Raw genomic sequence first — 27,548 nt, forward strand, 5'->3', positions numbered from 1 at the left:
TGCCAGTGGCCCCCCACGCAGAGGGAAGAGCATGGGCAAGAGCAGGGAGGGATGAGAGGATTCAGGATGTGGTACTTGCCTTTCCCAGCACAACGTAGGGAGTGAGCAGTGGGAAGTGAGGAGAGGAATTTGGAGGTGGGAGGGTACAGGTTGCAGCTCGGGCTCAGGTATTAGGGAGAAAATGATACTTGAAGAAATAGAACTTGAGTAAGATCTAGCGTGCAAACGGGGAGAAGTGATCAGAGGTCAGGAGGACCAGCGTGCCTTCCAGAGGCAGCTGCAGGAGTGAGAAAGCTTCTGTAGGCATGAGTCAGTCACACACAGACTCACACACACACATACACCCCAGCCCTAACCTATGCAAGAACACAAATGAGTCTGGAGCAAGAACAAATAGAACCTTGTGGTCCTCTTCCTCCCCTTTCCTCTTACTCTGTCCCTCCCCCAAAGAGCCTCATGCACCATGGATGGAGACTTTATTCCTCATGTCCAAATTCTGTCCACTACCCTCCCCCAAACAGCCATTCTTTGGTTACCCCTTGGGCCTAGGGATGCACACACACGGGATATGGTCTGATTCTGGAAAGGCGGAACCAGGAGGTTCCCGCAGGCCCTGGAAGTGAGTTTGGGGCAGGGAATTCTGGGTTCCTGGAGCCTGGTCCAAAATAGGAAGCACAGGCACCAGGTGGATGCTTTGACCCCCTGACTCCTGCGCCGGGGGAGGGCACATGCCGAAGACGGCCAGCGTGGCTTCCTTAATGCGCAGGGTTCAGGACAGGACTCCTGTTGCCAGGTCTAAAAGCAGAGAGACAGTGTAGCCAGAAGCCAAGCCACTTTGATTTTTCATCAGAGGAAGATATCCCAGCTTCCCAGACAAACCACATTCTCTCCCCACTATTTGTCTTCCCATAGGCCTGGAAGCTGTTACTTAAGAAGGTCATATGGGTGTGGTTTTTGGTGGCGGAAACCCTAGGCCTCTACGCTTGGACATATTTACACGGGGAATGTAAATTCAACAAAGCAATCTCCACTGCACACACAAGGCTTTCTCAGCAATTTCCAACTTGTTTGCACCGAATTGAGTGTAAACCCAAGACTCTCCCTACTACAGGCAATTATCAGAGCAGAAGCTGGGTTTGGAGGCTGAGGTTTGGCAGGGGAGGGGTCGGATTGAAGGCATGAATGTTTCTATCATACATTTTGAAAACTAGTTTTCCTTGTGTCGGATTTCAGGACATTCTTTTGCTTGAATGCAAAAATAAACATGTCCACCTTAAAGACTCAGGGACGTCGCAGAGGGGACGAAACTGGGACCGTGGAGTCAGTTCCCAAGAACTGGGTCCGAGTTCAGTTCCCAAGAACAGGTCACCATCTGTTCATCTCAGTTTAATAAACATGAACTGGCCCCTCGACAGCCCCTCTACCATGTGTTGGGGTTACTAGACAAACAGAATGTGGTCCCTGGCAGCCTGGGAGGAGTGACAGATAAATGAACAAGCAGTTCCTAGAAAACATGGCAAATGCTGAGTGGGCTAGACACCTGTGCAAAGTGCTGTACGAGCCCAGAGCTGGGGACTTGGCTGTGTGGCCCTGGGTAAGGCACATCCCTTCGTTGACCTGGATTTTCTATGCCAGAGAGTTGCAGGTACCTAGCCCAGAGTTACTATATGATCAGGAGCCACTGTCTTTCCTTTTTTAGAATGGTAGTTCTTGAACTTACAAAACTCTTTCACCCACACGTCTGCCAGAGGTCTTCTTGCCTTGCGCACAGGAGCTGAGCTTTCCTTGAGATTTGTAATTTCCGTGCCCTGGGGACCTCAGGGTACCAGTAACACACGTGGCCATATTTCCCAAGTCCCCTCTGTCTCTGCTCCCTGTGTTTGTTCCCAAGTGGTGTTTCATTGGACCAAGGGAGGCATGGAGATCTCAGCCCTTTCTGTGGATTTTGAGGACCTTGTTGAGCTAGGAGTCACACGGGGAACTGTCACACTGGGCTCCAGGTGTCATTCTGCCGTCTTGTTCGCCCACATCCTTTCCTGTTCAATGCCAGCAACAAGTGGAGTCATTTTTCTCTTCCTCTGAAGGCTGAGCCCAGCTGATCCCACGGCCCTGGGAATCCAGCTTCTGCTTCAAATACACTTCTTAAGGCATTTCTGCAAGAAAGGCCATTTTCTCTAAGAGGAATGCCCACTGTTAGAGGCAATTTTCTCTCTCCCTTTACAGCTCATTTTATACTCATTAACGGCCCTCTGAGATTCGCGCAATAATTTCCACTTTATAGAAGAGGAAACGGAGGCTCAGAGATGAAGTGCCCTTGCCCAAGGTCACACAGCTAGTGAGCACCAGAGTCTGGCTTCACGCCGTGCTCTGCCCGCTCCACTGTTCCCCGCGGCCTGTCTGGTGACAGTGGCATGTGCTTCAGAGGAGGCAAGTGACTTTCCCAGCACCCTGACCTTCCCGCTCTGGAGGGAGTCTCTGCTGTGTGGCAGGCTCGCACCATCCCTTGCCCTCTTTGAAAAGGCGCCTCTGCCGGCTCCTTCCTTTAAGAGGAGCAGAAAGGTGCTTTGAGCGCCTACCTGCACAGGTGAGCTGTGGGGAGGATTCTGGAGAAGCTGGAGAGCAAAGGTGCAAAGACAGGCCAGTGGGCAACTCAGCTCTGAGTGTGATAGAGTCCTGCCCCACCCTCTCCAGCGGGTCCCCGGCTCCTGAGGGCCCAGCATTTCTGCCTTACAGTTCTTGGCCTCCTCCCAGCATCCTCCCCGGGTCCCTGCTGACTGCGGGGTGCCCACGTTGATGCCTTGCCCTGGTCTCAGTGCCCCGTGGTATCCCGGTGGAGCACACGTGGAGGCACTGGACCCTCAGGGGCTTCAAACCTCAGCTGTGCACTCGCTATGCGGCTTTTCAGTCATTTCCACTCACGGAACTTGTTTTCCTCACAGACGAGACTAGAGATGTTTTCCTCACTGATGGCCGTGGGGTCTACAGAATGCAGCGTCCATTGGCCTGAGACTCCCTGGGGCCCTCCCGAGTGCGTCTCTGGGCAGGCTTGGGCTGCAGGGGCCAGCAGACCGCGCTGCTCTCACGGGGCTTACCTTCTAGTGGGCAGGGCCAACTTTTAAAAAGCTGCCACAGTGGAAAATGATGAGTATGGAAGGGAACAGTTAATTGGAGGAGAAAGACACAGGCACTGTACTCTGCCCAGGGACTCAGCAAGGACGTCTTCACAGAGGAGGCAAAGTGAACAGGGAGCGAAAGCAGGAGAGACTGTTGCCCAACTCCAGCAGGGAGGGGAAGACGACCCTCAGAGCCAGAGAGGTGGGAGAGGCAGGGTCCATTTCCCTTGGGGGCACACAAAGCACCTGTGCTCTCTTTCCAGACCCCCCTGGTCATGCACATCTTCTGACTTTGCACACTAGGCATGTGGTCAGATAGACACAAGTTCACAACCCCACGTTGCCACTTGCTGGTCTTGTTGCTGCTCTGCACACATTCCTAGACCTCTCTGGCCTCAGTTTATTCCACTGTAAAGTGGGGCTAGCAGTCAGCCCCTCCCTTCCAGAGTCACAAGATGATGCAGGTGATAGAACCCAGCACCATGGCTGCTGGCCATCAACTAGGTGTTTTGTTTTTATTGTCTCATTTGTGCTGCAGGGGCACGCTGGAGATTCCAAAAAATATTTAACGTGGGCTGTGGTCTTGGATTTAAAAGGGTCTTAAATATCCCTGTACTCATTCTAAGATGAGGTGAGAGAGCCGTGAGAGCGATTACCTGACTGGGGTGTGGCATCCGTTTTGAAGGCACACCCAGAGGAGGAGTGTCATGGGGTCCTAAGCAGGGTTGTGGGGCCTCCCTGGCAGGTGAGTTCCAGGATCTGGACTTGTAGAAAGGCTCCGGCTGGGCCAGGCTGGTGGGAATGCACATACCTCCCCGGCAAGTAGCTTTTTGCTCACCCTGTGCCTGTACATTTGTTCTCATGCCATCAGGACTTGTTAAACCAGGCGACCACACCAGATCATAACTGCCCCCCCCCCCCGCCCCGCACTATGGGACCACACTTTCACCTTCTATTCTGTGTGGGCTCAGCACAATGGACCCTCAGCAACAGCTTGTTCAATGTCACATTTTCAAAGTCACCCGTTTGCTTTTGGAATGCTGGCTCTCTTTTACACAAAGGACCTGTGAACATGAATAATTGGGCTGCATGAGTGACCGTGAACTCCTCAGTCTTTCCAGAGCCAGGCTGCTCACTGTCCCCAGCAGTGCGTGAGCAGGTCCGGACCTGTTTTCCCGGCTCCCTGACATTTCTGGGCATCCTTTTTAAAAGAAGACTGCTTTGAAGTATGTTCCTTGGCAAGGCTCTGATACAACTCAGAGGACATTTTCCCCACAGGGACAGATCCAGGAAATCAGCTTTCATTGAGTCCTGCCTTCTTTCTTACTGCTACATTGGCACAGGGGTAACCTTACCCCTAAATGCTCTGAGAGGACCGGAGGGATGATAGAATTCATCATTTTTGGAGAAGGATGCTGCCCAGCACTACCACTTAGAAGACTTTCAGAGTAGAAACAGCATACGCATCCTTATTATTTTTTCTTTTCCCACTGTTCCTATCGCTGCAAAAGAAAAACCACCATATTTTGAGTGGTTATTAAGTTCCAGGTACAATTCTAACTGCTCTGCAAGCAACATTTCATTTAGCCCCCCGCTAGCCACCAGCGAGGGTGGCTACTTGTTACTATCACCATTTTATAAATGAAGTAAAAAATGGACCCCAAGAAACTACAGAATTTGGTCAAGTCCTAAAGTAGTGTGGAGGAAAGATACTGAATAAATCTCTAGTCTGTGCTTAACTACTTCCAGCTAAGATATTCAACACAAGAACTTAGGGGGATGCTCATCACAAAAGAAGTTATGTTTCTGTTGTAAGAAATGCCTAAGCTTTATAGAATGAGCTGCACATGTGGGGATTTTTTTAAGTGTTTCATTTGTTATAAACCATTTTTTACAAAAATGCCTGCATGAAGTGTAAACAGAATATTTGTAATAAAATATGACAGCAAATGTTATATATGGGGGTCTGGGACCATATGGGGAAGGATGGCGTGGGACACAGCATTAGGGTGTGAAGTCATGACCGTATTTGCTTGCAGAATGATGTCTCTGGAGGGGCCTGTTTGGAAAGAAGTAGAGAGGAGAGAAAGGAGGTCGAGGGCTGTCATAGGAGCCTAGGAAATAATGAGTTGTGTTGTCAGTGGAAAGAGGGGAAATGGCAAGAAGTCAGCGGTACCTGTGACCATGTGGACAGATTGAGTGCTGCGTGCCGAGCATGTGGCTGGATCTCCAGCCTGTACATCTCAGTGCAGTTAACCGGAGAGAGGGGACTGATTTCCCAAGGGGAGAGGATGTAGCTGGATTAAATATAAGGCAGATCAGAACGCCAGCAACCGTCTAAATTAGTGCATCCCTGGAGCGTTGTGTGTGCCATTGATGGTACCCAGGGTGGTTTTCGGGAGTACCCTGATGAACCTTCAAGAATGTAACAATTTTGTGGTGTTTTTTATTTTTGACGGTTAACGATTCTGTATGGCAAGTATTTATCTTTTAGATGCATGCATTTTAAGTAAGAAAAAAAGAGTTTGATTGACAGAAAAATGTTAATTAAACTGCACGCTCTGTGGCAAAAATCATGCAGGCAGTGGCTGAGATAAGTTTGGAGGGCTATTCCCCCGTTTGAGCACGACACCCACTGCCCGCTTCCTGACACTCTCAAAGCCCTCGTGTCTTGCACGCGTGTCTTGCAGACCCTGTGCACGGCCCGCAGAACGTGGAGATTGTGGACATCCGCGCCCGGCAGCTGACCCTGCAGTGGGAACCCTTTGGCTACGCGGTGACCCGCTGTCACAGCTACAACCTCACGGTGCAGTACCAGTACGTGTTCAACCAGCAGCAGTATGAGGCCGAAGAGGTCATCCAGACCTCGTCCCACTATACCCTGCGAGGCCTGCGCCCCTTCATGACCATCCGGCTGCGGCTCCTGCTGTCCAACCCCGAGGGCCGGGTGGAGAGTGAGGAGCTGGTGGTGCAAACAGAGGAGGACGGTGAGTGAGGGCGGCTGCCTCCTTGGGAGCGGGGTGTGCAGAACCTGTCACGGGGCCACGCCTATCAGTGATGAGGTGCTTGTTTTCCTGTTCGTTTTTCCTTTAATTTCCTCCTCTATGTCTGCCTCTTCTCCAAGGTCTTCCATGAAGACCCACATAGGCTGTGCATTGCACAACTCCAGGGGGTGCTGTTTCCATAGTCACAGCTGTGCACTCAGCTTTGACCCTTCAGCACCCCCATCCCTCTTCTCACTTTACGGCACCTTCTAGGTCCAGTGTTTAACCACACCGGTGCCTCCAGAGAGGCATTGTTGAGTCGTATTAAGTGCGTTGAATCTGGGAGTCAGACAACTCTAGAATCTCCAAGAGTTACAAAAAATAATAATAATAATGCATATAAGTTACTTAGCACACACATTGGATGCACCCAGACCCAAGTACTCACCCGGATGTCCTACAGGCATCACAAATTCAAAGTATCTGAAAATGAACCAATCTCCCCTTCTGTATTGATTTCTCACTCTGTGTTCCTCATCTCAGTGAACTATATCCAGTAAGTCAAAATAAAGACCCAAAGTCAGCCTGGGAGCCTCCATTTCACCCCCCATCACTCCCACCCCCCCTTCCCCCCACACACAAGGTTCTAATGAGTCTGTGTGATTTCTCTCCCCCACATGCCTCTTACCTCAAGACTCCAGGAACACAGAGCCACATGTAACTCCTAGAACACAGCACTTTTCCCACCCTCTGTCGTTCCATCCTGTCCTGTCCCATCCCTCCATGTCTGTGGGACAGGCTCTGTTAATCTTCAACATGCTCCTTCCTCCAGGAAGCTTTCCCTGACTGCCCCAAGCTGACTTGGGTGTTCCTTCCCTGACCTCCCCCCCCCACCCCGCATTTTGCACGTAACTCCACTGCAACAGTTACCTTACTTAGGGGAGTACAGAACTTGCTGCTTCTAGGACTTCTCTAGAAAGCACTTTTCAACAGCTGTGTTTCAGTTTTCCTTCCAGCCAAGCTGTCTCTGGCCTTGTGGGGCATCTTTAGTTAGTTCCTTGGAATCACACTTGGTAGAGCTTTAAGCCACATCCAACAAAGGGGACTGTGACCTCGTCTGCAGGGCAGGTCATGCATCACTCTTGCCCCTGATCAGGGAAGGGAGCAGCCAGCATGGTTGGGGCTGGGATGCAGAGGCACGACTGGGAAGGAAATCTCAGGAAGTGTTGGCAGTCTTCACATGCAGACAGAAGGCCATGGGCACAAAGATGGTACAAAGGGGTCAGAAGGAGTGGGATCAGAGCCCTGTCATTGTCAGCCACATGAGGCAGCTACCTCCACTTGACCCAGGTGGGCCTCAGGACCTCTAGGCAGAGCCTCTTGCATGCAGTCCCACTTGGCACTCTTGTTTCACATAAGCAAGGCCAAGGACCCAGAGTGGTGGCCCCTGCTGGGGTCCAGACTCACATCCTCAGCTGCAGTGTCCCCTAAAGACACAGAGGAAACTGCCAGCCTCTGCACATCTTGTTCCCCAATTCTCCTTTCCCCAAGTCCCATCTTACAACTGGACATTTTACACAGTCCACCTACTTGCAAACCCTTTGTGACCCCCCTTTTAAACTCATCATTGCAACGACTCTTTGCAACTCCAGCAGACTGCTTTTCTGGGTAGTAGCTGCAGTGGAGACCCAGCCTCTGTCGCCTTGCCCCCGCCTTCCTGCCTTGCATTGAACCTCAGTCCACTGTGGACACAGTCTCCCCTGGACCAACCTTGTCCGGTGACCTGAGTGTATTGCTTCCTGTGAACCCCTTCTCATGCAACCCCCAGTGGAGGGGTGGGCGTCTCCTCTGGGCTTCTGTCTGCAGCTCAGGATCTGCGGCCCTGGGTTGGGCTCCAGGTGAAGCTGCCGGCCCTTTCCTGGATGGCTCTGTTGTTTCAGAGGGCACAGCCCCTCCTCCAGCAGGTACAAGGATGAGCTGCAACAGAAGGTGAGCTCTGGAGGACCACCCCTGGGATGAGCTGCTTACCCTCTCAGTGCCTTGGTTTCCTCACCTGTCAGATGGAGATAGAAGTAGTGGCCACCTGATGGCTTTTTATGCTCATTGAAGGGAATGGTACATAAAGAAACTGGAATAATGTCCAGCAGATTGTAGGTTTCCAATGAATGTGGCTGCCACATTTGGATTAAGTCACAGAAAAATAAAATATGTCTGACAAAAGATCCCAAAGCACAAGCAACCGAGAGACCATTAATCTGCCCTAGGAATCCTCTCTAGAACTCTTGACACGCACTCCCAGTTGGTTGGTGAAGATATGACCTAGGCTCTCAAGGAGTGGTGATCTGGTCAGTGCCTGATCTGAAAAGCAGAACCAGGGCAGGAAGGGAGGTTCAGGAGCAAGTTGTTGTTAAGGAGGAGCCACCACCGTTGAAACTCAGCTTGAAAATTCAAGACTCAACCTGGATGAGAGGGTTTGGCCCAGGAGCAGCTCAGGGTATGTTTTCCAGGATGCTCTCCATGCCTCAGGCTGCTTTTGGAGGATTACCTACATCTACAACAGGAAATCCCAAGTCCCATCTTTAAGCCATGCCTCAACCTCTCCCTTTCTCCTTCCTGTCACCAGGGGTGGGGGGAACTATCACAAAGCCTTTATCAAAATAACTCGAGAGCAGCAATGCTTTGAAATTAAACTTTAATTAAGCACCATTAATAAAACATCAATTCCTGTTCTACAGAGACGTGTGGACATTATCATATTAAAAACACCAACACCCAAGACTCGGTCCTCAGTCTTAGAGCCATCCTGAGGCCCCACCTCAGGAACCACTGTGCTGGGAAGACCTCAGAAGATCATAGGCCCCTCTATGTGCCAGAATCAGGTTCCCTTCCTCCTCAGGAGGAAAGAGGCACCCTTTCCGTTGCTGGGAGTTCATTCACCTCAAGGACAAACCGGATAGATCATGGCTCTGGTTGATTAAGTGAAACCCCTCTCACAGAGGCAAAGAGCAGCCTCTCGGATTGAGCTGACTGGATTCGTGCTGCTTTTGTCTGTGCTTCAAAATTGTCTTCCGGGGAATTTGCAGAATTTGTAATTTCAGCCCCCAGTGCCTTTGAGGGCCTATGAAGTGATCCGCGGGCTGTGAAAGAAGCCGTGGCTGCCGAGCCCTGTTGCATCAGTTAGGAAGTAGGTAGGAGACCAAATGGGTTCTTTACTTTCCCTGTTTCCACAGATGACTCAGATAAAACCATGGCTCGCTTGTTTAATGCTTGCTTCTCTGCCTTTCCCCAGACCGTAGTTGCAATTATGAGGCCTTTAAAGATAAAATCGGTTTGATGATGGCCTCACTTTGGTTACCATTTATTGAGTACCTACCCTGTGCTAGGCACTAATAGGTGTATTGTGCGCGGTGACTTATACCTGAGATTTTATTTTGCAGTGTTTCAAGGCTATAGAAAAATTAAGAGTAGGACAAAGAAGACCTGTGAACCCTTTACCTAGATCTAGTATTTAACACTGTGCTACATCTTCTTATTCATATGTATGTATGGTATGTTTGACATGGAGATATCACACATAAAATACATAATATTTTTAAGTATTTAAAAGTAAATTGCAGGGGCATCTGGGTGGCTCAGCTGGTTGAGCGTCCGACTTCAGCTTAGGTCATGATCTCATGGTTCGTGGGTTCAAACCCCTCATCGGACTCACTGCCATCAGTACAGAGCCCGCTTTGGATCCTCTGTCCTCCCTCCCTCCCTCCCTCTCTCTCTCTCTCTCTCTCTCTCTCTCTACCTACCTCCCCTGCTCATGAACTCTCAAAAATAAGTACATTTAAGTAATAATAAAAATTAAAAAATAAAGAAAAGTAAATTGCAGAAGTCCCAACATCTGATCTCTCAACTCTTTGAGAGCATACATTACCTAAGGGTAAGGACATTCTCCTACATAGCCACAACACTATAGGACATCTTAGAAATTTAGCATTAATTTAAAAATAATCAAGTAAACAAATAATCCATATTCGCATTTCCAATAATGCTAAGCATGATTTTATGTGACAAAGTCAGAAAATGAGACATTTTTGGCAAAAATGCCCCATGAGTTGGTGATGCATACTTTTCACTGTATCATATCAAGACTTACATAATGTCAGAAAGCCCCTGACATGCTGCATTTGCTCACATACATAGGTCCCTCTACTCTAAGTGTGGTCCTTGTCCCTTTGTAAATCAGCCAATCTGTGTAGTGGCCCTGTGAGGTCTGTTGACTACCCAGTTCCCCACACACTTTTCACCCAGCGGTCTTAGCCTCCCTGACAATCCTCGCCTGAATCAGTTACTACATTAGTATTTCCAAAAGAGTGAATTTTAAATCTGTCCTTCCCTCTACGTGTATTAATTAGCATTCTTCGTTATAGAAGTGTTTTCTCTCCCCATCTCCCTCCCCATTTTTAGTATCCCTACTGACTCAGAGATCCCCCCCCATTTTTTTTTTGACTCTGTATTAAAGTCCAGCACTACTTATAATTCTCTTTGGTGCTCACGTTATCTCATCTGTGGCTACTGGGAGTCCCTTCAGATTGGCTCCTAGGTTCTTTTGACATGTTCTCATTAGTCTTCCTTGCTTCTGGCATAACAAAATATTCTTGACCACCCTTGTAATATTTCTGCCCCAGACCTGAAGTCAACCACTTATCTAAGGATTTCTGGTTGCTTTCAGTGGGGAGTGGTATTTTGGCACTAAGATATACATCTTAGCTGTGATCGATGGGGTGTTACCGCCTCTAGACTTTTCAAGTAGGTAGAACTGAGGAATATAATTTATCTGTTTTAAATCACAAAGTCATACTGATTCATATCACCTCAGGATTCATTCCTCTGTGTTCACCCTCATTCTATACAGATCTCTCCTTCCTCCCACTGTGAGAACTCTGGTTCCCAGCATCCACACATTTCTTCATTTGCTTCTTCATACAATACATATAAAACAGTTTCAGAAGTACGGTACCAATCCCCCTAAAAACAAGAAAGCAACTTTATTAGGTTAAAGATTTTCTTTTCAGCTTTTCTCTCCTTCAGCAGCCAAAATGCAGTGTTCAAAGGCTTCGTCTTTTCTCTTTGTGGTTATATTATCAATTTGAGGCCCATTTAGGCTCATTTGTTTCCATTTTAAGGCTCGCTTCCCCCCATCCTTTTTATTTAATTTTATTTTTTACAGTCAAAATAGTCACGTGGTTCAAAAGTCAAAACTGCAGAAGTGTATGCTCAGAGGTAGTGCCACCATCTCTCTTTCACACTGTTCATGTCCACACCCCCAAGGTCACCATTTTTATTCATTTCAGATATAGTTTTCTTATAGTTCATTTTGCACAAAAGGTAAAAATTATCCCTCTCTTATTTTTATGTAAAAGATAGCAAAACAGATGCGCTCCACATCTTGTGGCTTTGTTCACTTAGTATACTCTGGAAATCACTCCATATTTGTTTGTACAGATTTGTGTTCTTCTTTTTGATGGCTGTAGGAGACTCTTTTATGTGCATATGACATGGTTTGTTCAAGCAGCATCCTATGGACTTAGGTTATTCCCATTACTTGCTATGAAAAGTAATACTACAGCAAATAGCCTTGCACTTACTTTGGTATCTGTGGAGTTGTATTTTCATGGTAAATTCCTGCAAGTGGGTTTGCTGGAGTCAAAGGGTAAAAAAACACGCAGTTTTGTTAGATGTTGACGGATACTCCTCCTCAGAAGTTGTATTATTTTACATTTTCGCTAGCAATGTAGATGCATTTCTCTTAACACCAAATGTGAGAAAGCAAGCAAACAGTATTATTTCTCCTACTTTGCAGTAAGGAATTGTAGGCTCCCATATAATTTATAATAAGTGTATAAAATATAGTTGATTATAATTAACATGTACCTACTATATTAATATAATCTATATATAATATGATTAATCACATATAATACATATATTATTTCATATAATATGGTAAATGCACTTGCATTATAGGAAAGACTGACATGTCTTGGGAATGAGTGCCTGTATTTTGTGTGCATTTGTAGACGTCTTATTATCTCATTCCTCAGATCATCGGAAACTAGAAGGATGCTGTATGTTGCTAGGGACAGGTGCATGTATAGTAACAACATGCAGCACATGAAATCTAGAAGAGGGAAGTGACAAAAGGATAAAAGGCAATAACAGCAAGGCAATAAATAACAGTCCAGAGTCATTTAGTGCAAGGGTGTAAAGGTATGCACATCTTAGCAAATCTGAACACATCGTTTAATTAGAGCTCAGTACACTTTAGAGTTTTACAAAGATGGCCTTGAGATAGTATAATAGGTAAGGAGAAATGCAATTGTGGTTTTTGAATGCTCGTGTTGACCTAGGCGTTGTGCTGATATCCTTCATTCCTACAGTGAGTTGCCGAATCCTGTGATGAAGGTGTTTATTGATATGATCATGGTTCAGGGAGTTCAAGGAACCTGTCTGAGGTTGCCACACAACAAGCGGCAGAACAAATAAATGCATCCCAAAATCTTACCCATAATTTTTTCTCTGACCATCTATTAGATAATCCTGTAACCTAACCAAAACCTCCCCAACACTCTCTGTGCTTAATTTTTTCTGTGCCATTCATCATCATCTGAAATACTGTGTGTGTTCACATATGTGTACACACACACACACACACACACACACACACACACACGTTTGTTGCCTGCCAGACAGCTAGTAAGTTGCTCATTGACTGTCTGGTGAGTGAATGAACATTTGACATCAAAGTCCATGCCTCTTCCCCATATCACAGGATCTTGTTTATATACACTGTTTAAGAAGGAGAGGATATATGTGATGTATTTTATCTGTATTCAAAACCAACTCATAGTGGCTTGCTAGAGCTAATCATTAGCCTCTGTCTCCACCTCCTACTTCTGTGATATCATATTCATTGCTCCAAATTGGTCACGGTGGGGAATGTACACCATGGATATTGGCAGACCTGTTGGTGTTTTTGTTTTTCTTGGAAAGTTGGTTGTGAAACATTTACTAACATACCACTGTATAGTTCCATTAAAAAGATATATTTGACAACATGTAAACATTTACCCAGAAAAAAATATCTTTCCTTCACCAAGACTAGGAAATCTGTCTTGTCTCCATCAGATGCACTTAACAGATTCTGGTGGCCTTCAAACCATTTTCAAATTATTTTGATTTTTCTTAAGTTCTGAGTCTCTTTATGAACCAATTAACCAACAAATATGGCACCTGGACTGGAGAGCCCCGCCCCCCCAAAACAAATAAAAGACCTAGATAAGGTAAACAGGACAGGAAACCTCTGTTGACTCTTCAGGACTTGGAGCTCTTATATGATTTGTTTACACGGCTACCCACAGAGTTCACAATTATCAGCCCCACTTTCCAGATAGAAAAATGGGGAGAAGAAAGGAGAAGAGGAGAGGAGGGTATAAAACTTTCCTTGATTACCCTCTGTCCCCCTTTATGTTGAAATGAAAATTTCCTTTAAATTACCACCTGACTTTTAGGCACAAGAAAACATCTGGTTTAATTACAGTGAATTTACATGAACTTACTGACAAGAAGCACAGTTAAAATTAGCAATTTTAGTGTGTTTTTTTTAAGGGAATGAAATTATAAAGTAATTAACCTTTGTTGTAGAACTCTGTCAGAAGGATGGAAAGTTCTTTGCTGTTAGATACAAGAAGAAATGAAATTGTGGGAAGGGAATATGTGGACTCATTAAAGAATTATAAAGAAAAAAGAAGACCAAAGTAACACAGAATTAGAAGATAAGACGGAAAAAGAATCTTTCTCCAAGAAGTCTTTTCATGATGAGAGAGAGTGGTGGGGGCGGGAGGGGAGACCCAGCTGAATCCAAAGAAAGTAAGTCCCCTTCATTGGAAGGACATCGTGACCTGTGGAGCAGTGGTGTGGTGTGGCCAAAAAAAAAAAAAAAAGGAGCTTTAGTGTGGGGCTGAGATGACCTGGCTTTGCTACTCACAGGCAGTGAGATTGCCTTTCAGCAGTTCTGAACCCACATCTACCGGAATAAGAAAAAAAGGGCTGATTCAGAAAATACTTTCCAGCCAGAAGGATCTGGGCTACATCCAGGCTCTGTTCACTACTTTGTTACCCAGCTCTGCTTAAATTACTTTCATATTGGGCACTGCAGTGTCCCTGTCCGTGGATTGGGGGTGGTAATACCATCAATCCCTTTAGGGTGTTCTACGTGAAGGTCTGTATGTAAGCACCGAACTTACTTTCTGCCAAGAGTACAGACTTGGTGGTGTGTGGCCAATATCAGACATGGCAGGCAGATTTTTAATCGAGGGAGTTAACTAGAAGAAAACCAAAGAGGGGATCTTTGCAAAATTTCTGTTAGTCATGGGCAGGGGGCCGTTTTAGAAGCACCTATATTCCCTCTATAATCTCCATCTCAGATTTCTCACTGTGACAGTAGAGATGAATATGTGTGCGCCAGTGTTCCAGTAAAATTTTACTTATAAAACAAGCAGCTGGTTGCATTTGGCTATAGCCATAGTTTGTTGACCCTTGATCCCCACTGATTCCCCCTGTTTTCTCTATTATCTTGACTTTACAATCCGACGACACCCTGATTTCCCCCATCGGTATCTCCGGTACCTCTCCTCTGCCCTCCAGAGTCATTTAGCAACTGCCTGTTCAGCCTGTCCAGCTGGATTGCTAATCGGTCTCTGGAATTAAACACGTCTAGAGCTGACCCCCTGATCATCCCTCATCCACCCCCAAACTCATTCTTCCCACAGACTTCTCCATCTCAGTTAATGGCAACTGCCTTTTATAAGTGGCTTGAGTCAAAAGCTTTGATTGTTCACTTTTATCACACCTGAGGCCCTAAATACCTTTCAGCCTGGATTCTCTGTGGTTGGCACCCCTTTGCTTTGTGCAAAGCAGCAGCCCTGCTTACTCCCCACATCCCATCTATCAGCACGTTCTCTTGGCTCATCCTTCAGTAAATAGCATGAACTTGACTATTGCTTACAGTCTCTACTGCTAGCTCTGTGTTCCAAGCCACTGTGATCTCCAACTTGGACTATTGCAATAGTCCTTCAATGATCTTTCAGCTTCCCCTCTAGCCCCTACACTCTTTTCTCAGCTTAGCAGACAGAACGGTCTTGTTAAACCAACAGGCAAATCATATCGTCACCCCTCTGCTCAGAACCCTCCATCGGTTTCTCACATCACTGAGATTAAAAGTCCACGTCCTTGCAGTGGCTCACAGGGCCCCACGTGGCCACAACTTCTACTTCTGGCCGCCTCTCAGACCCCATCTCCTTCTACCTCGGCCTTACTACACAGATCCAGTCATTGTTCTCAAATATGCCAGCTGCGTCCCCCCCCTCAGCACCTTTGTAGGTGCTGTTTCTTCTCGTTGGAATGATCTTCCCCTAAACAAACAGGGCTGCTTCCTTCACCTGTTTCAAATCAATGTCTCTTTTCAGGGAGATCCTGCTTGACTAGTCTATGAACAACTGGAAGCCTCCTGCACCACACTCTGTCCCTCTTCTCTGCTTCACGTATCTCGTTAGCATTTATCATTTAACATACTACATATTTCACCATACACTTTAGTATCTGTCTTCTCTCACTAGAATGCACACTGAGGAGTCTGGGTTTTTTTGTTGTTGGTTTTTTTTTTTGTTTTTTTTTTCTGTTTACTGGGTATTTTCAAGCACCTAGAACAGTGCCAGGTAGAGAATAGGCATACAATAAATAAGTTATTGGATGAATGAATCCCGAGTCCTCAGAGACAAGATAGATTTTAAAATTACCATAGAAATCAGAAGGTGCTTGTCGAAAGCTATTTAATATACTCAGTAAGCTATGGGAAGATATGGCTTTTATGACTAGCTGTGTAACACCATTCGGGAAGAATGGAGGCAAAAACACCAAGGAAAATAGTAATAATCCTGATTCTGCAGAAAAGCAAATTGGTGTTCTCCAGGATGTGAGGGACCAGGGGGAGGAGCAAACACAGAGTAATACTACCTCTGTGCCAGCCCCTTTGCTCAGCACTTTACCTGTGTGAATATTTTCAAGCGCCACAACACCCATGAAGCAGGTACTATTTTATCCCTACTTTAAAGTAAGGAAACTGAGCTGCAAAGAGGTTAAGCAACTTGCCCCAGGTTACACAGCCAGAAATGGCAAGAACAGGACACAAACCTGGGCAGTCTGCCTCAGCCTGCGGCCTTTGCCATGATGCGATGCTGTGTTTTGGGTCTACAGGACGAAAGTGAGAGTTTCCATTAAAGGTGGTGGTCTGATTCTTAAACTACCTTCCCAAAGAAATGAGAGAGGAACACCTTTATTTATTTATTTTTTTACAGTTTGTAAACTTTATTTTTTTTTTCAATATATGAAGTTTATTGTCAAATTGGCTTCATTACAACACCCAGTGCTCATCCCAAAAGGTGCCCTCCTCAATACCCATCACCCAACCCCCCCCTCCCTCCCACCCCCCGTCAACCCTCAGTTCTCAGTTTTTAAGAGTCTCTTATGCTTTGGCTCTCTCCCACTCTAACCTCTTTTTTCTTTTTTTTCCTTCCCCTCCCCCATGGGTTTCTGTTAAGTTTCTCAGGATCCACATAAGAGTGAAACCATGTGGTATCTGTCTTTCTCTGTATGGCTTATTTCACTTAGCATAACACCCTCCAGTTCCATCCATGTTGCTACAAAGGGCCATATTTCATTCTTTCTCATTGCCCTGTAGTACTCCATTGTGTATATAAACCACAATTTCTTTATCCATTCATCAGTTGATGGACATTTAGGCTCTTTCCATAATTTGGCTATTGTTGAGAGTGCTGCTATAAACATTGGGGTACAAGTGCCCCTATGCATCAGTACTCCTGTATCCCTTGGATAAATTCCTAGCAGTGCTATTGCTGGGTCATAGGGTAGGTCTATTTTTAATTTTTTGAGGAACCTCCACACTGTTTTCCAGAGTGGCTGCACCAATTTGCATTCCCACCAACAGTGCAAGAGGGTTCCCGTTTCTCCACATCCTCACCAGCATCTATAGTCTCCTGATTTGTTCATTTTGGCCACTCTGACTGGCGTGAGGTGATATCTGAGTGTGGTGTTGATTTGTATTTCCCTGATGAGGAGCGATGTTGAGCATCTTTTCATGTGCCTGTTGGCCATCCGGATGTCTTCTTTAGAGAAGTGTCTATTCATGTTTTCTGCCCATTTCTTCACTGGGTTATTTGTTTTTTGGGTGTGGAGTTTGGTGAGCTCTTTATAGATTTTGGATACTAGCCCTTTGTCCGATATGTCATTTGCAAATATCTTTTCCCATTCCATTGGTTGCCTTTTAGTTTTGTTGGTTGTTTCCTTTGCTGTGCAGAAGCTTTTTATCTTCATAAGGTCCCAGTAGTTCATTTTTGCTTTTAATTCCCTTGCCTTTGGGGATGTGTCAAGTAAGAAATTGCTATGGCTGAGGTCAGAGAGGTCTTTTCCTGCTTTCTCCTCTAGGGTTTTGATGGTTTCCTGTCTCACATTCAGGTCCTTTACCCATTTTGAATTTATTTTTGTGAATGGTGTGAGAAAGTGGTCTAGTTTCAATCTTCTGCATGTTGCTGTCCAGTTCTCCCAGCACCATTTGTTAAAGAGACTGTCTTTTTTCCATTGGATATTCTTTCCTGCTTTGTCAAAGATTAGTTGGCCATACGTTTGTGGGTCTAATTCTGAGGTTTCTATTCTATTCCATTGGTCTATGTGTCTGTTTTTGTGCCAATACCATGCTGTCTTGATGATTACAGCTTTGTAGTAGAGGCTAATGTCTGGGATTGTGATGCCTCCTGCTTTGGTCTTCTTCAAAATTACTTTGGCTATTCGAGGCCTTTTGTGGTTCCATATGAATTTTAGGATTGCTTGTTCTAGTTTCAAGAAGAATGCTGGTGCAATTTTGATTGGGATTGCATTGAATGTGTAGATGATAGCTTTGGGTAGTATTGACATTTTGACAATATTTATTCTTCCAATCCATGAACATGGAATGTTTTTCCATTTCTTTATATCTTCTTTAATTTCCTTCATAAGCTTTCTATAGTTTCCAGCATACAGATCTTTTACATCTTTGGTTAGATTTATTCCTAGGTATTTTATGCTTCTTGGTGCAATTGTGAATGGGATCAGTTTCTTTATTTGTCTTTCTGTTGGAGAAGAACACCTTTAAACCTGCCCTGAGAACTAGAAGATGATGCCATACCCACGTTGGAAGGAAGGAATGAACGCACTGTTGGAAGAAGCGGGTGTAAATAGGGAAAAGATGACTGAGCTGTAACCATCAAAAGAAACCCCTTCCTCACCCTTGGGGGCCCAAGGGGATAGACTTACAGGTCCAACCTTCATTAATATTCTCAAACTCTGGCTGACCAGGCTGAAGGCAAGGCTGGGCTATGGAGCTGGTGGATGGAGTGAGGGATTGGAGAGCAGGAGATGGACTCTTCATATGCCAGTCTACACTGCAGAGAATGAGAGCTCTCACTCCAAGCCTGCATGTGGTGAATAAGGAAAATAGGGGGATTTACTGAAAGGCTAGCTTTGGGAAGAGATGCTCCAGTTCAAGGAAGGGGCAGTGTCCTAGGTGACTTAAAGCTGCCTTTAAAAATACCAAAAAGTTCTCTCTTTCTCTCTCTCTCTCTGAAAAGATGTTCTGTGGCCTGGTTAATTTCCTTCTCAAACCTTCCCCTTCCCACCTTCAACCAGGTAGACCTCCTAGCTAGCCAAATGATAGATGGATGTATCTAAATTCCTCCCTTTCCCTCCGGGTTAGAAATATTTAAAACCAGTACTCATATAATCACTAGCAGAACACATTTAAAAAAAAATTTTTTTTTTAACGTTTACTTAGTTTTGAGACAGAGACAGAGCATGAACAGGGGAGGGTCAGAGAAAGAGGGAGACACAGAATCTGAAACAGGCTCCAGGCTCTGAGCTGTCAGGACAGAGCCCGACATGGGACTTGAACTCACGGACTGCGAGATCATGACCTGAGCCGAGGTCGGACGCTTAACCAACTGAGCCACTCAGACACCCCACTAGCAGAACATATCTTGACCCACCAAACCAAACCATCTCAATCCACCTCTTGTAAGGTTGCATAAAGAAAGATTATTGGACAGATGCTTTCATTCTTATTAAAAGGGACTGATCTGATAATTCAAAGCAAATATCCCCTGAGAATTATGGCAAGAAGCAAGATTTAAAAACAGAATAAAACACTAATCCACATTCTCGCCAGAATGTATAAATAAATGCTGGGCTAGAACATGCACATGGAATTGAATCAATAATGTAAAGAGGTTAAGTCTCCCAGACTGATTTTTGTAAAAGAGTTTAATACTATTTACTATATTTAGTATTTTAATTTAATAATAAACCCTATAGTGCTTAGGGATACATGTTTAAGAAATAAAAATTATAATGAAAAACAAGATTCATTATTGTTATGAAGTTAAGATTACCTATTGAGGGTATGAAATTGATTATTAGTAACTTAATGAGATGAATATTTGTTTTATACATTTGTGTAGTGGCTGTTTCACAAAAGGATAAAATGAGGATACTAAATATAAATACCCTTTTATACTGATAAATTTTACCATTTGTGGGATATGGAAAAATTCTTAACAAAATATGAACTTCAAATTTTGACTCAAGACACACACAAAACTTATATAATTTTACAGCAAATGGAGAAATAGAATCAATAGTTTAAACTTTTCCAGCAAAGAAAACACCAGTACCGAATGGTCTTGCAATTGCAATCAAATACTCAAGGCACCGCTATCTCCAATCTTAGATATACACGTTCAAAGAGCAAAAAAAAAGAAGTAACACTTTCCTCTTCTTTTTCTTGATACTAGTGTAACCTTGGTATCTAAACCACACAAGCTTATGAGAAAAAGGAAAATTAAGTGCACATACCCCAAACAGAATATTAGCAAACGATCCATTGCTGTATACGACTAGGAAAATATTAGTTTTATTTTAAGAAATCAATGTTGGTTCAACATTTGTAGATCCATTAATGTAATTCACTACATTAACTAAGAGGTACAAAAAATGTGTCATTACTATAATAGATACAGAAAAGCATCAGTTAAAGCTCAGCAGGATATAAAAAGGAAATATCCTTGCATACCAGGAACGAAAAGGATCTTCTTACCCTGATAAAGGGAAACTAAGAAACCTACAAACACCATACTTGAGGATAAAATAATAAAACCATTCTCTTTAATGTTGGAAAGCACACAAATACTTACCAGTCTCTCCATTAAGTATTACATTGATGGCTCTGGCTGAAGACAAGAAAATTAAATAGAGTTAAAATATTGTAAAAGAACAAAACTGTTATCGACTGCAATGCTATGATTATTTATATAGATAACCCAAAGAAATTTGTACACAAATTATTAGAAATAAGAAGAGAATGTAACATGTTTGACAAAGAAGTTGACATTAGAAAGTCAATTGTGTTTCTATTTACCCAATAAGTATGTGGTATGCTTTTAAAGATACTACTTATAATAGCAATAAAAATACAGGGTGTTGAGGAATAAACCTAATGTAAGCTTTCAAGACATGGAGTATATATAAATGTATAAAGAACTGGAAGATATCAAAGAAGACCTAAATGAGAGAGATGGCATGTTCATAGATGGGAAAACCCATTATCAAGACATGACCTAGAAAGACATAATTTATTTCCCAATTGATCTATAATTCATGCAATTCCACTACAGAAATAAGACATATTTCAAAAATGTACAAGGTCATCCTAAAATGTGTATGGCAGAGAAAAGCCAAGATTGACTAAGACAGTCCTGAACATGAAGTACAAAGTTGCAGGCCTTGCTCTACTAGGTATCAAGATACACAAATCTTTGCTTAATTGAGAAGATGTGATATTGATACAGGTATAGTCTAAGAGAACAGCTGAACAAAACAGAACTTATATCTATGTGAAAATTTGATGGAAGGCAAAGGGAGTACGGCAGATCAGTTGAGTAAAAAAAATTTTTTTTCTTTTTCATTAAGTCATGGTAGAATAGGGAGAAGAATTGAAATTGGATCCCTGCCTCACACTATACATGAAAACACAATTACAAAGAGTTGAAGACATTTTACAAAAGGCCTAACTTTAAAATTATTTGAGGATAATTAAAAAAAAAAATATTGCTATGACCTAAGAGAAAGTATTTCTTAAAAGAAGATTTCTTTTGTTAGAGTTTATTTTTTTTTTGTTCGAGTTTACCTGGCCTTAGGATAATGATTCAAATGCACTGTGTTCAGGACACACTGGTAACGAAGAGAGGAAGGGAAGGGAAGGAAGCCGATATTGGTGTGTTATCAAGAAAAGTACCTTGTAAGTTCTTTATAGATTTTGGATACTAACCCTTTATCCAATACGTCATTTGCAAATATCTTTTCCCATTCTGTCAATTGCCTTTTAGTTTTGTTGATTGTTTCCTTTGCAGCGCAGAAGCTTTTTATCTTCATAAGGTCCCAGTAGTTCATTTTTGCTTTTAATACCCTTGCCTTTGGAGATGTGTCGAGCAAGAATTTGCTGCGGTTGAGGCCAAAAAGGCTGTTGCCTGCTTTCTCCTCTAAAGTTTTGATGGTTTCCTGTCTCACATTTAGGTCTTTCATCCATTTTGAGTTTATTTTTGTGTATGGTGTAAGAAAATGATCTAGTTTCATTCTGCATGTTGCTGTCCAGTTCTCCCAGCACCATTTGTTAAAGAGACTGTCTTTTTTCCATTGGATGCTCTTTGCTGCTTTGTTAAAGATTAGTTGGCCACTCAACACCTGAAAAACAAATAATCCAGTGAAGAGATGGACAGAAGACATGAATAGACACTTTTCCAAAGAAGAAATCCAGATGGCCAAGCAACACATGAAAAGATGCTCAATGTCACTCATTATCAAGAAAATACAAATCAAAGCCACACTGAGAAACCACCTCACATCGGTCAGAGTGGATAAAATGAACAAATCAGGACACTACAGGTGCTGGTGAGGATGTGGAGAAATGGAAACACTCTTGCACTGTTGGTGGGAATCCAAACTGGTGTAGCCACTTTGGAAGACAGTGTGGAGGTTCCTCAAGAAATTAAAAATAGAACTACCCTACGACTCAGCAATATCACTACTAGGAATATACCCAAGGGATACAGGAGTGCTGATGCATGTAGCCCAGTGTTTATAGCAGCACTTTCAACAATAGCCAAATTATGGAAACAGTCTAAATGTCCATCAACTGATGAATGGATAAAGAAGATATGGTTTTATATGCAATGGAATACTACTTGTCAATGAGAAAGAATGAAATCCTGCCATTTGCAGCATTGTCGATGGAACTGGAAGGTATTGTGCTGAGTGAAATATAAGTCAGTTAGAGAAGGACAGATATCATATGTTTTCACTCATATGTGGATCTTGAGAAACTTAACAGAAGACCATGGGGGAAGGGAAGGGGGAAAAGTAGTTACAAACGGGGGGGGGGGGGCAAACCACAAGAGACCTTAAATACAGAGAACAAACTGAAGGTGGATGGGGGCAGAGAGTGAGAGGGAAAATGGGTGATGGGCATTGAGGGGGGCACTTGTTGGGATGAGCACTGGGTGTCGTATGTAAGCCAATTTGACAATAAATTATATTAAAAAATAAACTTAAAAAAATTACCTTGTGAATAACTGGGTTTTAGAATAGTGCCACTCCAAGTGTGGTCCAGGGACCAGCAGTGAATTAGAAACTCTTCCTTGTCCGTGACAAGATAATTACAGAAATAGAGGTTAAGTATTTTAAAAGGAGAGGCTTCCATTTTTCTGTTTTTAAATTTTACCTTTACTTTTTAATTTTGCTATTCTTTTGTGGTTTTGTATTTTATGGTAATATTAGTCCACCGTGGGTTGGAAACAACTACGACAACACAATAATAATCACTTTCATTGGAGGTAGTTTGGAAAGTATTAATAGAATATGTCTCAGAGTTAATCCAGTCAAGTAGTGAGGACACTACGATATTTATCTATGAATCTCGTATCTTCCATTGCTTGAAGATTGTTTTAGGGGCATTAACTCTCTGAGAGTTCTCGCTTGCCCTATGTGGAGACAAGTTTGCTTTCACAGCCTTCAAGTAGAGTAACAAACATTTTGCAGTAAGCATTCCTGTATGGGTGTGGCACCAACAGCATCTAAGTCTATCTTTTTTTCCCAGCTTTATTGAGTTATATTTGATAAGTAAAATTGTATATGTTCAAGATGTACAACAGCATGTATATATGTACACATTGTGAAATTGCTGCTACAATTAAGTTACTAAGTCTGTCTTTCTCTTCTTCAGAAAAGATCTGATAAAATTGACTACATTAAAACTAAGAACTAATTTTTATCCAAGGGTAACATAAAGAGAAATGGAAAACAGACAAACCAAGAGAGGATTTTTATAACACATGTATCCAATAAAAGGATCAGTAGCAAGAATATACAAAGAACCTCTACAAATCAATAAGAAAAGGACAGTAATGGTCAATAAGCATTAAAGGTGCTCAGCCTCTTTAGTAAATAGCTAAAAGCAAATAAATCCTCAATGAAGTATTATTTCATGTTTGCTAGATGGTCTAGAATTTTAAAATCTGGCAGTACTAAGTGTTAGTAAGGATTTAGAGAAGGAGGGCCTTTCAAAACATTGGTGGAGAGAATATAAATCGCTACTGCCACTTTAGAAAACAATTTGACTTCACTCAGTAAAGCTGAAGACATTTATACCCTTAGTCTATCTATCCTACTCCTGGGTATACCTGAGTGAACTCTTAAAAATGTTCAACTGAACATACAAAAATATTCATAGGCACTATGTCATAAGATAGCTCTTCTGAGAAAAAGCCCTATCATCCATCTACAGGACATCTCACCATCTACAGAATGACAAAATAAATAAGACTATATTCATAAGATGAATGAAATACAACTACCTGTATCAACTGATATGAATATCAAAACAATATTGAGTGACAAATGCAAATCATTTAATACAAAGACTTACTTTCATATGTATCTCATGAAGCCGGAGGAAGCAAAATGATATCTTGGGATAGATGCATATATTTATAACTCCAAATAAAAATAGAATGATTAGCATAAAACCTGGCTAGTACCTGACTGGGTGTTTTTTGTTTGTTTGTTTGTTTGGATATTTTTTGTTTTGTTTTTGTTTTGATGGGGAGAGAGAAGTCAGCAGTATGGAACACACAGGGTACTTCAGTGATGCAGTGATGTTTTGTTTCTTAGAGGGGATAGTTGGTACATGTGTGTTCATTTCATAATTATTTTATAAACTGTACGTTCATTACCTGTACTTTTGTCTGTGATAGATTTCATAAGAGATAGTTTTGAATAGAGTCAAAAATAATATGACGAAAAGCAATAAAGTCCTAGAAATGTAATGTGTAAGAAATTTTAAAAACATATTTCTGACTAAGGGACATAAAAAGAAGCATTAATAAATGACGATTTGTACAGCATTACTGGTGGGAGGGGTCATTATAAAAAGGTGTCATTTGTCCCTCAGAGAAGTGAAGAATACAACTGGAATAAAAATTCTGATGGAACATTTTTGAAGTTTTTTAAACTTTTTCCAGTGTTCTGGAAAAACAACAGGGTAGTGAAAGCCCAGAAAACCTCGCAAAAGAAGAATAGTAAAAGAAAGGGACTTGTTCTGTCAACTATTAAAACATGTTACATGAACACAACAGAGAGATACTGTCAGAATAAGAGGCTGTGACTCGGAAATAGAGCAGGGAGCCGCTCAGCATGTGCCAGGATATAAAATAATTGAACATGCTAGGAAAGTGATATTTTAAATCACTGGGGAAAGTTCTGACTGGTCAACTAATTGTTCTAAGAAAACCGTAAAGAACTACAGTGAGATTTCTATTTCGTGCAATATATAACATACATTCCAGACGGATCAACAAATTGGGTTCAAAAAGAAAGTGGGAATAAATCAAGCAGAAGACAATACACATGACTCTTGTTCTGATCCGGGGTGAGAACGGGAATTTGCTCTAAACTGGAAATACTGGAGGAGACCAGGTGGCCTGAATGCCAGCTGCTTGATACTCACAGTCTTAACCTCCCCTGGATAGACCCTTGCTAACAGTAGCATCTCCATTTCTCTGTTCAGCTCACTTTGCAGCTCTTAAATCTTCTCCCAATCCCTGACTGTTGGTAGATGGTTTCACCCTCACTTCTCAAGAAAATGGAGCCACGAGGACACCTCAGCTCTCCATTCCAAAGCAGCTGCACATTTTCCCATCTTGTCTTCTCTCACGAGGGGAAAGGTGCTTCCTCTCCACCCACCCCCATTGCTGCCTTTCAGGACTGGACCCCACCGCTTACTTCAATTTTGGATTTTTCCCGGTTGCCTGTGATCCTGCCAAAACCTCTCCAGCCTTTGGAAGGGGTTGCTGCTGTGCTCCTTTTCCCATCCCAGCTCTTGCTGCATCAGTCCCCTTGAGGCCAAAATCACTGGCTTGCCCGGGCAGGGTCTCTCACCTTCTGCGCTCTCCTCTGCCCATGGCAGGAGGGCTGTGAGGCCAGCATTCCCCTCTAGATTACTCTTGCTTAGGTCACAGGTAACCTTGAAGACACTAAGTTCAGTGGGCAAATTTAAGTTGGTAGTTTCCTTGACTACTCAGTCATCTCTGTCGTTGTGAACCCGACCCTTCTGGATCCCCCTTTGGCTGCTCCCCTGACAGCCCACCTTCCTGGTTTGCCTCTTGCCTCTCTGAATGTAGCCTCCCAGTTTCTCAGTTTCTTTGTTTCCTCCTGATTGTTAACATGGTAGTTTTCCTCTTGGCTTAGTCCTGGACCTGTTTTGTTGGTTCCCTTATACACAGTTGCTTAATCTTGTATATCCAGCTGCTACTCAACGTTGCCATTTGGGTGCTCTGCACACACCTCAAATGAAACATCGCAAAACTCACCAGCTCCCTTTCCTAAACTAGCCCTCCTGTAAGACTCTCTTTCTGTGAACAGCACTGTGACCCACTCCAGGTGTCTAAAACAGACAAGCTGGGGTCTATCCTTGACACATTGCTTCCATGTTTCACCCTTAACCATCAACCAAATCACATTTGCTCAGCAGCTGCAAATCTCCTGCACCATCAGCTTCTTTTCTATACCACCATTACCATCCTTTCTCCCCAGGAGGGCCTTGCTCCTTCCACTGTGGCCCTCACAGAGCCAACCCACCACACTCCCAACAGCTAACCCCCCCCCCACTTTTGTCCTAGGAACTTCTAATCCACCAACTTTTATTTTCCTCTTCATATCCTGACTTGCTAGACTAGATTTCTCTGCTTGTAATTCTCCCAGTACTTTGTGCCCTTACCTCAAAGTCCTGATGTTTGTGGCAAGAATGAATAGATAGGGAAAGCAATCAGAGATCTGATGATTTAGAAGCTTCTACTTACCTAAAAGATTCAAGAAGCAAATGAAAAACTGACAAAAATATTTGTAACTCATGCAAAAAGAAGCTTATATCCTTAAAAACAGATTGTAATTACAAACCCATAAGACAACGATGGACAAAAATGAAGAGCCATAGAGGAAAATGAGAGCAGGTTATAAAGAGCGTGTTCATAAAAGAGTCAATGCAAATGGCCAATTAAACTGAAAAAAAAAAAAACTACATTCTCCAGTTTTCTAAAAAGGATACACACACATACACTTAATTTTTTAAATAGTGTTGGCATGGATTGGGAATAGTCGTGTTCTTCTTTTGGGGGAACCCAGAATGGTACAAACTCTGTGGAAGGCAATCTGGCAATATGTGTCAAAAGCCTTAAAAATAAAATAGTTCAACCACTTTGGCCCAATAGATTAATTTCTAAGAATGTATCTTAGGGAGATCTGCAGAGTTTCATGAAAATACTTATTTATAAGAATTTTCATTGCAGTGTTACCTATAAAAAATTCAAACCAACTTTTTTTGTTTTTGACAAAGCACTCACACACCTACATGTGTGTGCATGCACATGTGGTAAAGGGGCAAAGGGAGAGGGAGAGAGAATCTTAAACACATTCCACGTCCAGCTTGGAGCCTGACTCAGAGCTCGATCCTATGACCCTGGGATCATGACCTGAGCTGAAATACAGAGTTGGATGCTGAACTGACTGAGTCACCCCTGTACCCCTCAGACCAAGTTTAATACCCAATAATGTGACTAATGGGGCATTAAAATGCATGGCCCCAGAGAACATTTAAGGATTTTTTTAAAACCCGTGATTTGTTTAGTGATAAAAGAAGGTCATAGCACAATATGCATGGTAGGAGTTTAATTTTTAAAAATAACATATGTAT

At 43.1% G+C, this 27,548-nt stretch overlaps 1 protein-coding gene and 1 long non-coding RNA gene across 16 annotated transcripts in view; one reads left to right on the top strand and one right to left on the bottom strand.

Annotated features, from left to right (window-relative positions):
* Nucleotides 1-27,548, top strand: part of PTPRT (protein tyrosine phosphatase receptor type T) — a 1,070,511-nt gene that overhangs the window by 654,703 nt on the left and 388,260 nt on the right. For all 15 annotated transcript variants that reach the window (XM_045444560.1, XM_045444565.1, XM_045444561.1 and 12 more), the window contains one exon: nucleotides 5,804-6,100. In XM_045444560.1, the coding sequence (XP_045300516.1) occupies nucleotides 5,804-6,100 (297 nt within the window). The remainder of the gene's footprint in view (nucleotides 1-5,803; nucleotides 6,101-27,548) is intronic.
* On the bottom strand, nucleotides 1,374-7,301 carry LOC123580195. Its single transcript, XR_006703170.1, has 4 exons — nucleotides 7,028-7,301; nucleotides 6,546-6,644; nucleotides 4,469-4,615; nucleotides 1,374-2,153 (listed from the first exon to the last, which is right to left on the bottom strand). It is a non-coding gene; the product is annotated as an uncharacterized LOC123580195 (long non-coding RNA).

Source organism: Leopardus geoffroyi, chromosome A3 (genome assembly GCF_018350155.1).
Source record: "Leopardus geoffroyi isolate Oge1 chromosome A3, O.geoffroyi_Oge1_pat1.0, whole genome shotgun sequence".
In the NCBI taxonomy this organism is placed as follows: domain Eukaryota; kingdom Metazoa; phylum Chordata; class Mammalia; order Carnivora; family Felidae; genus Leopardus; species Leopardus geoffroyi.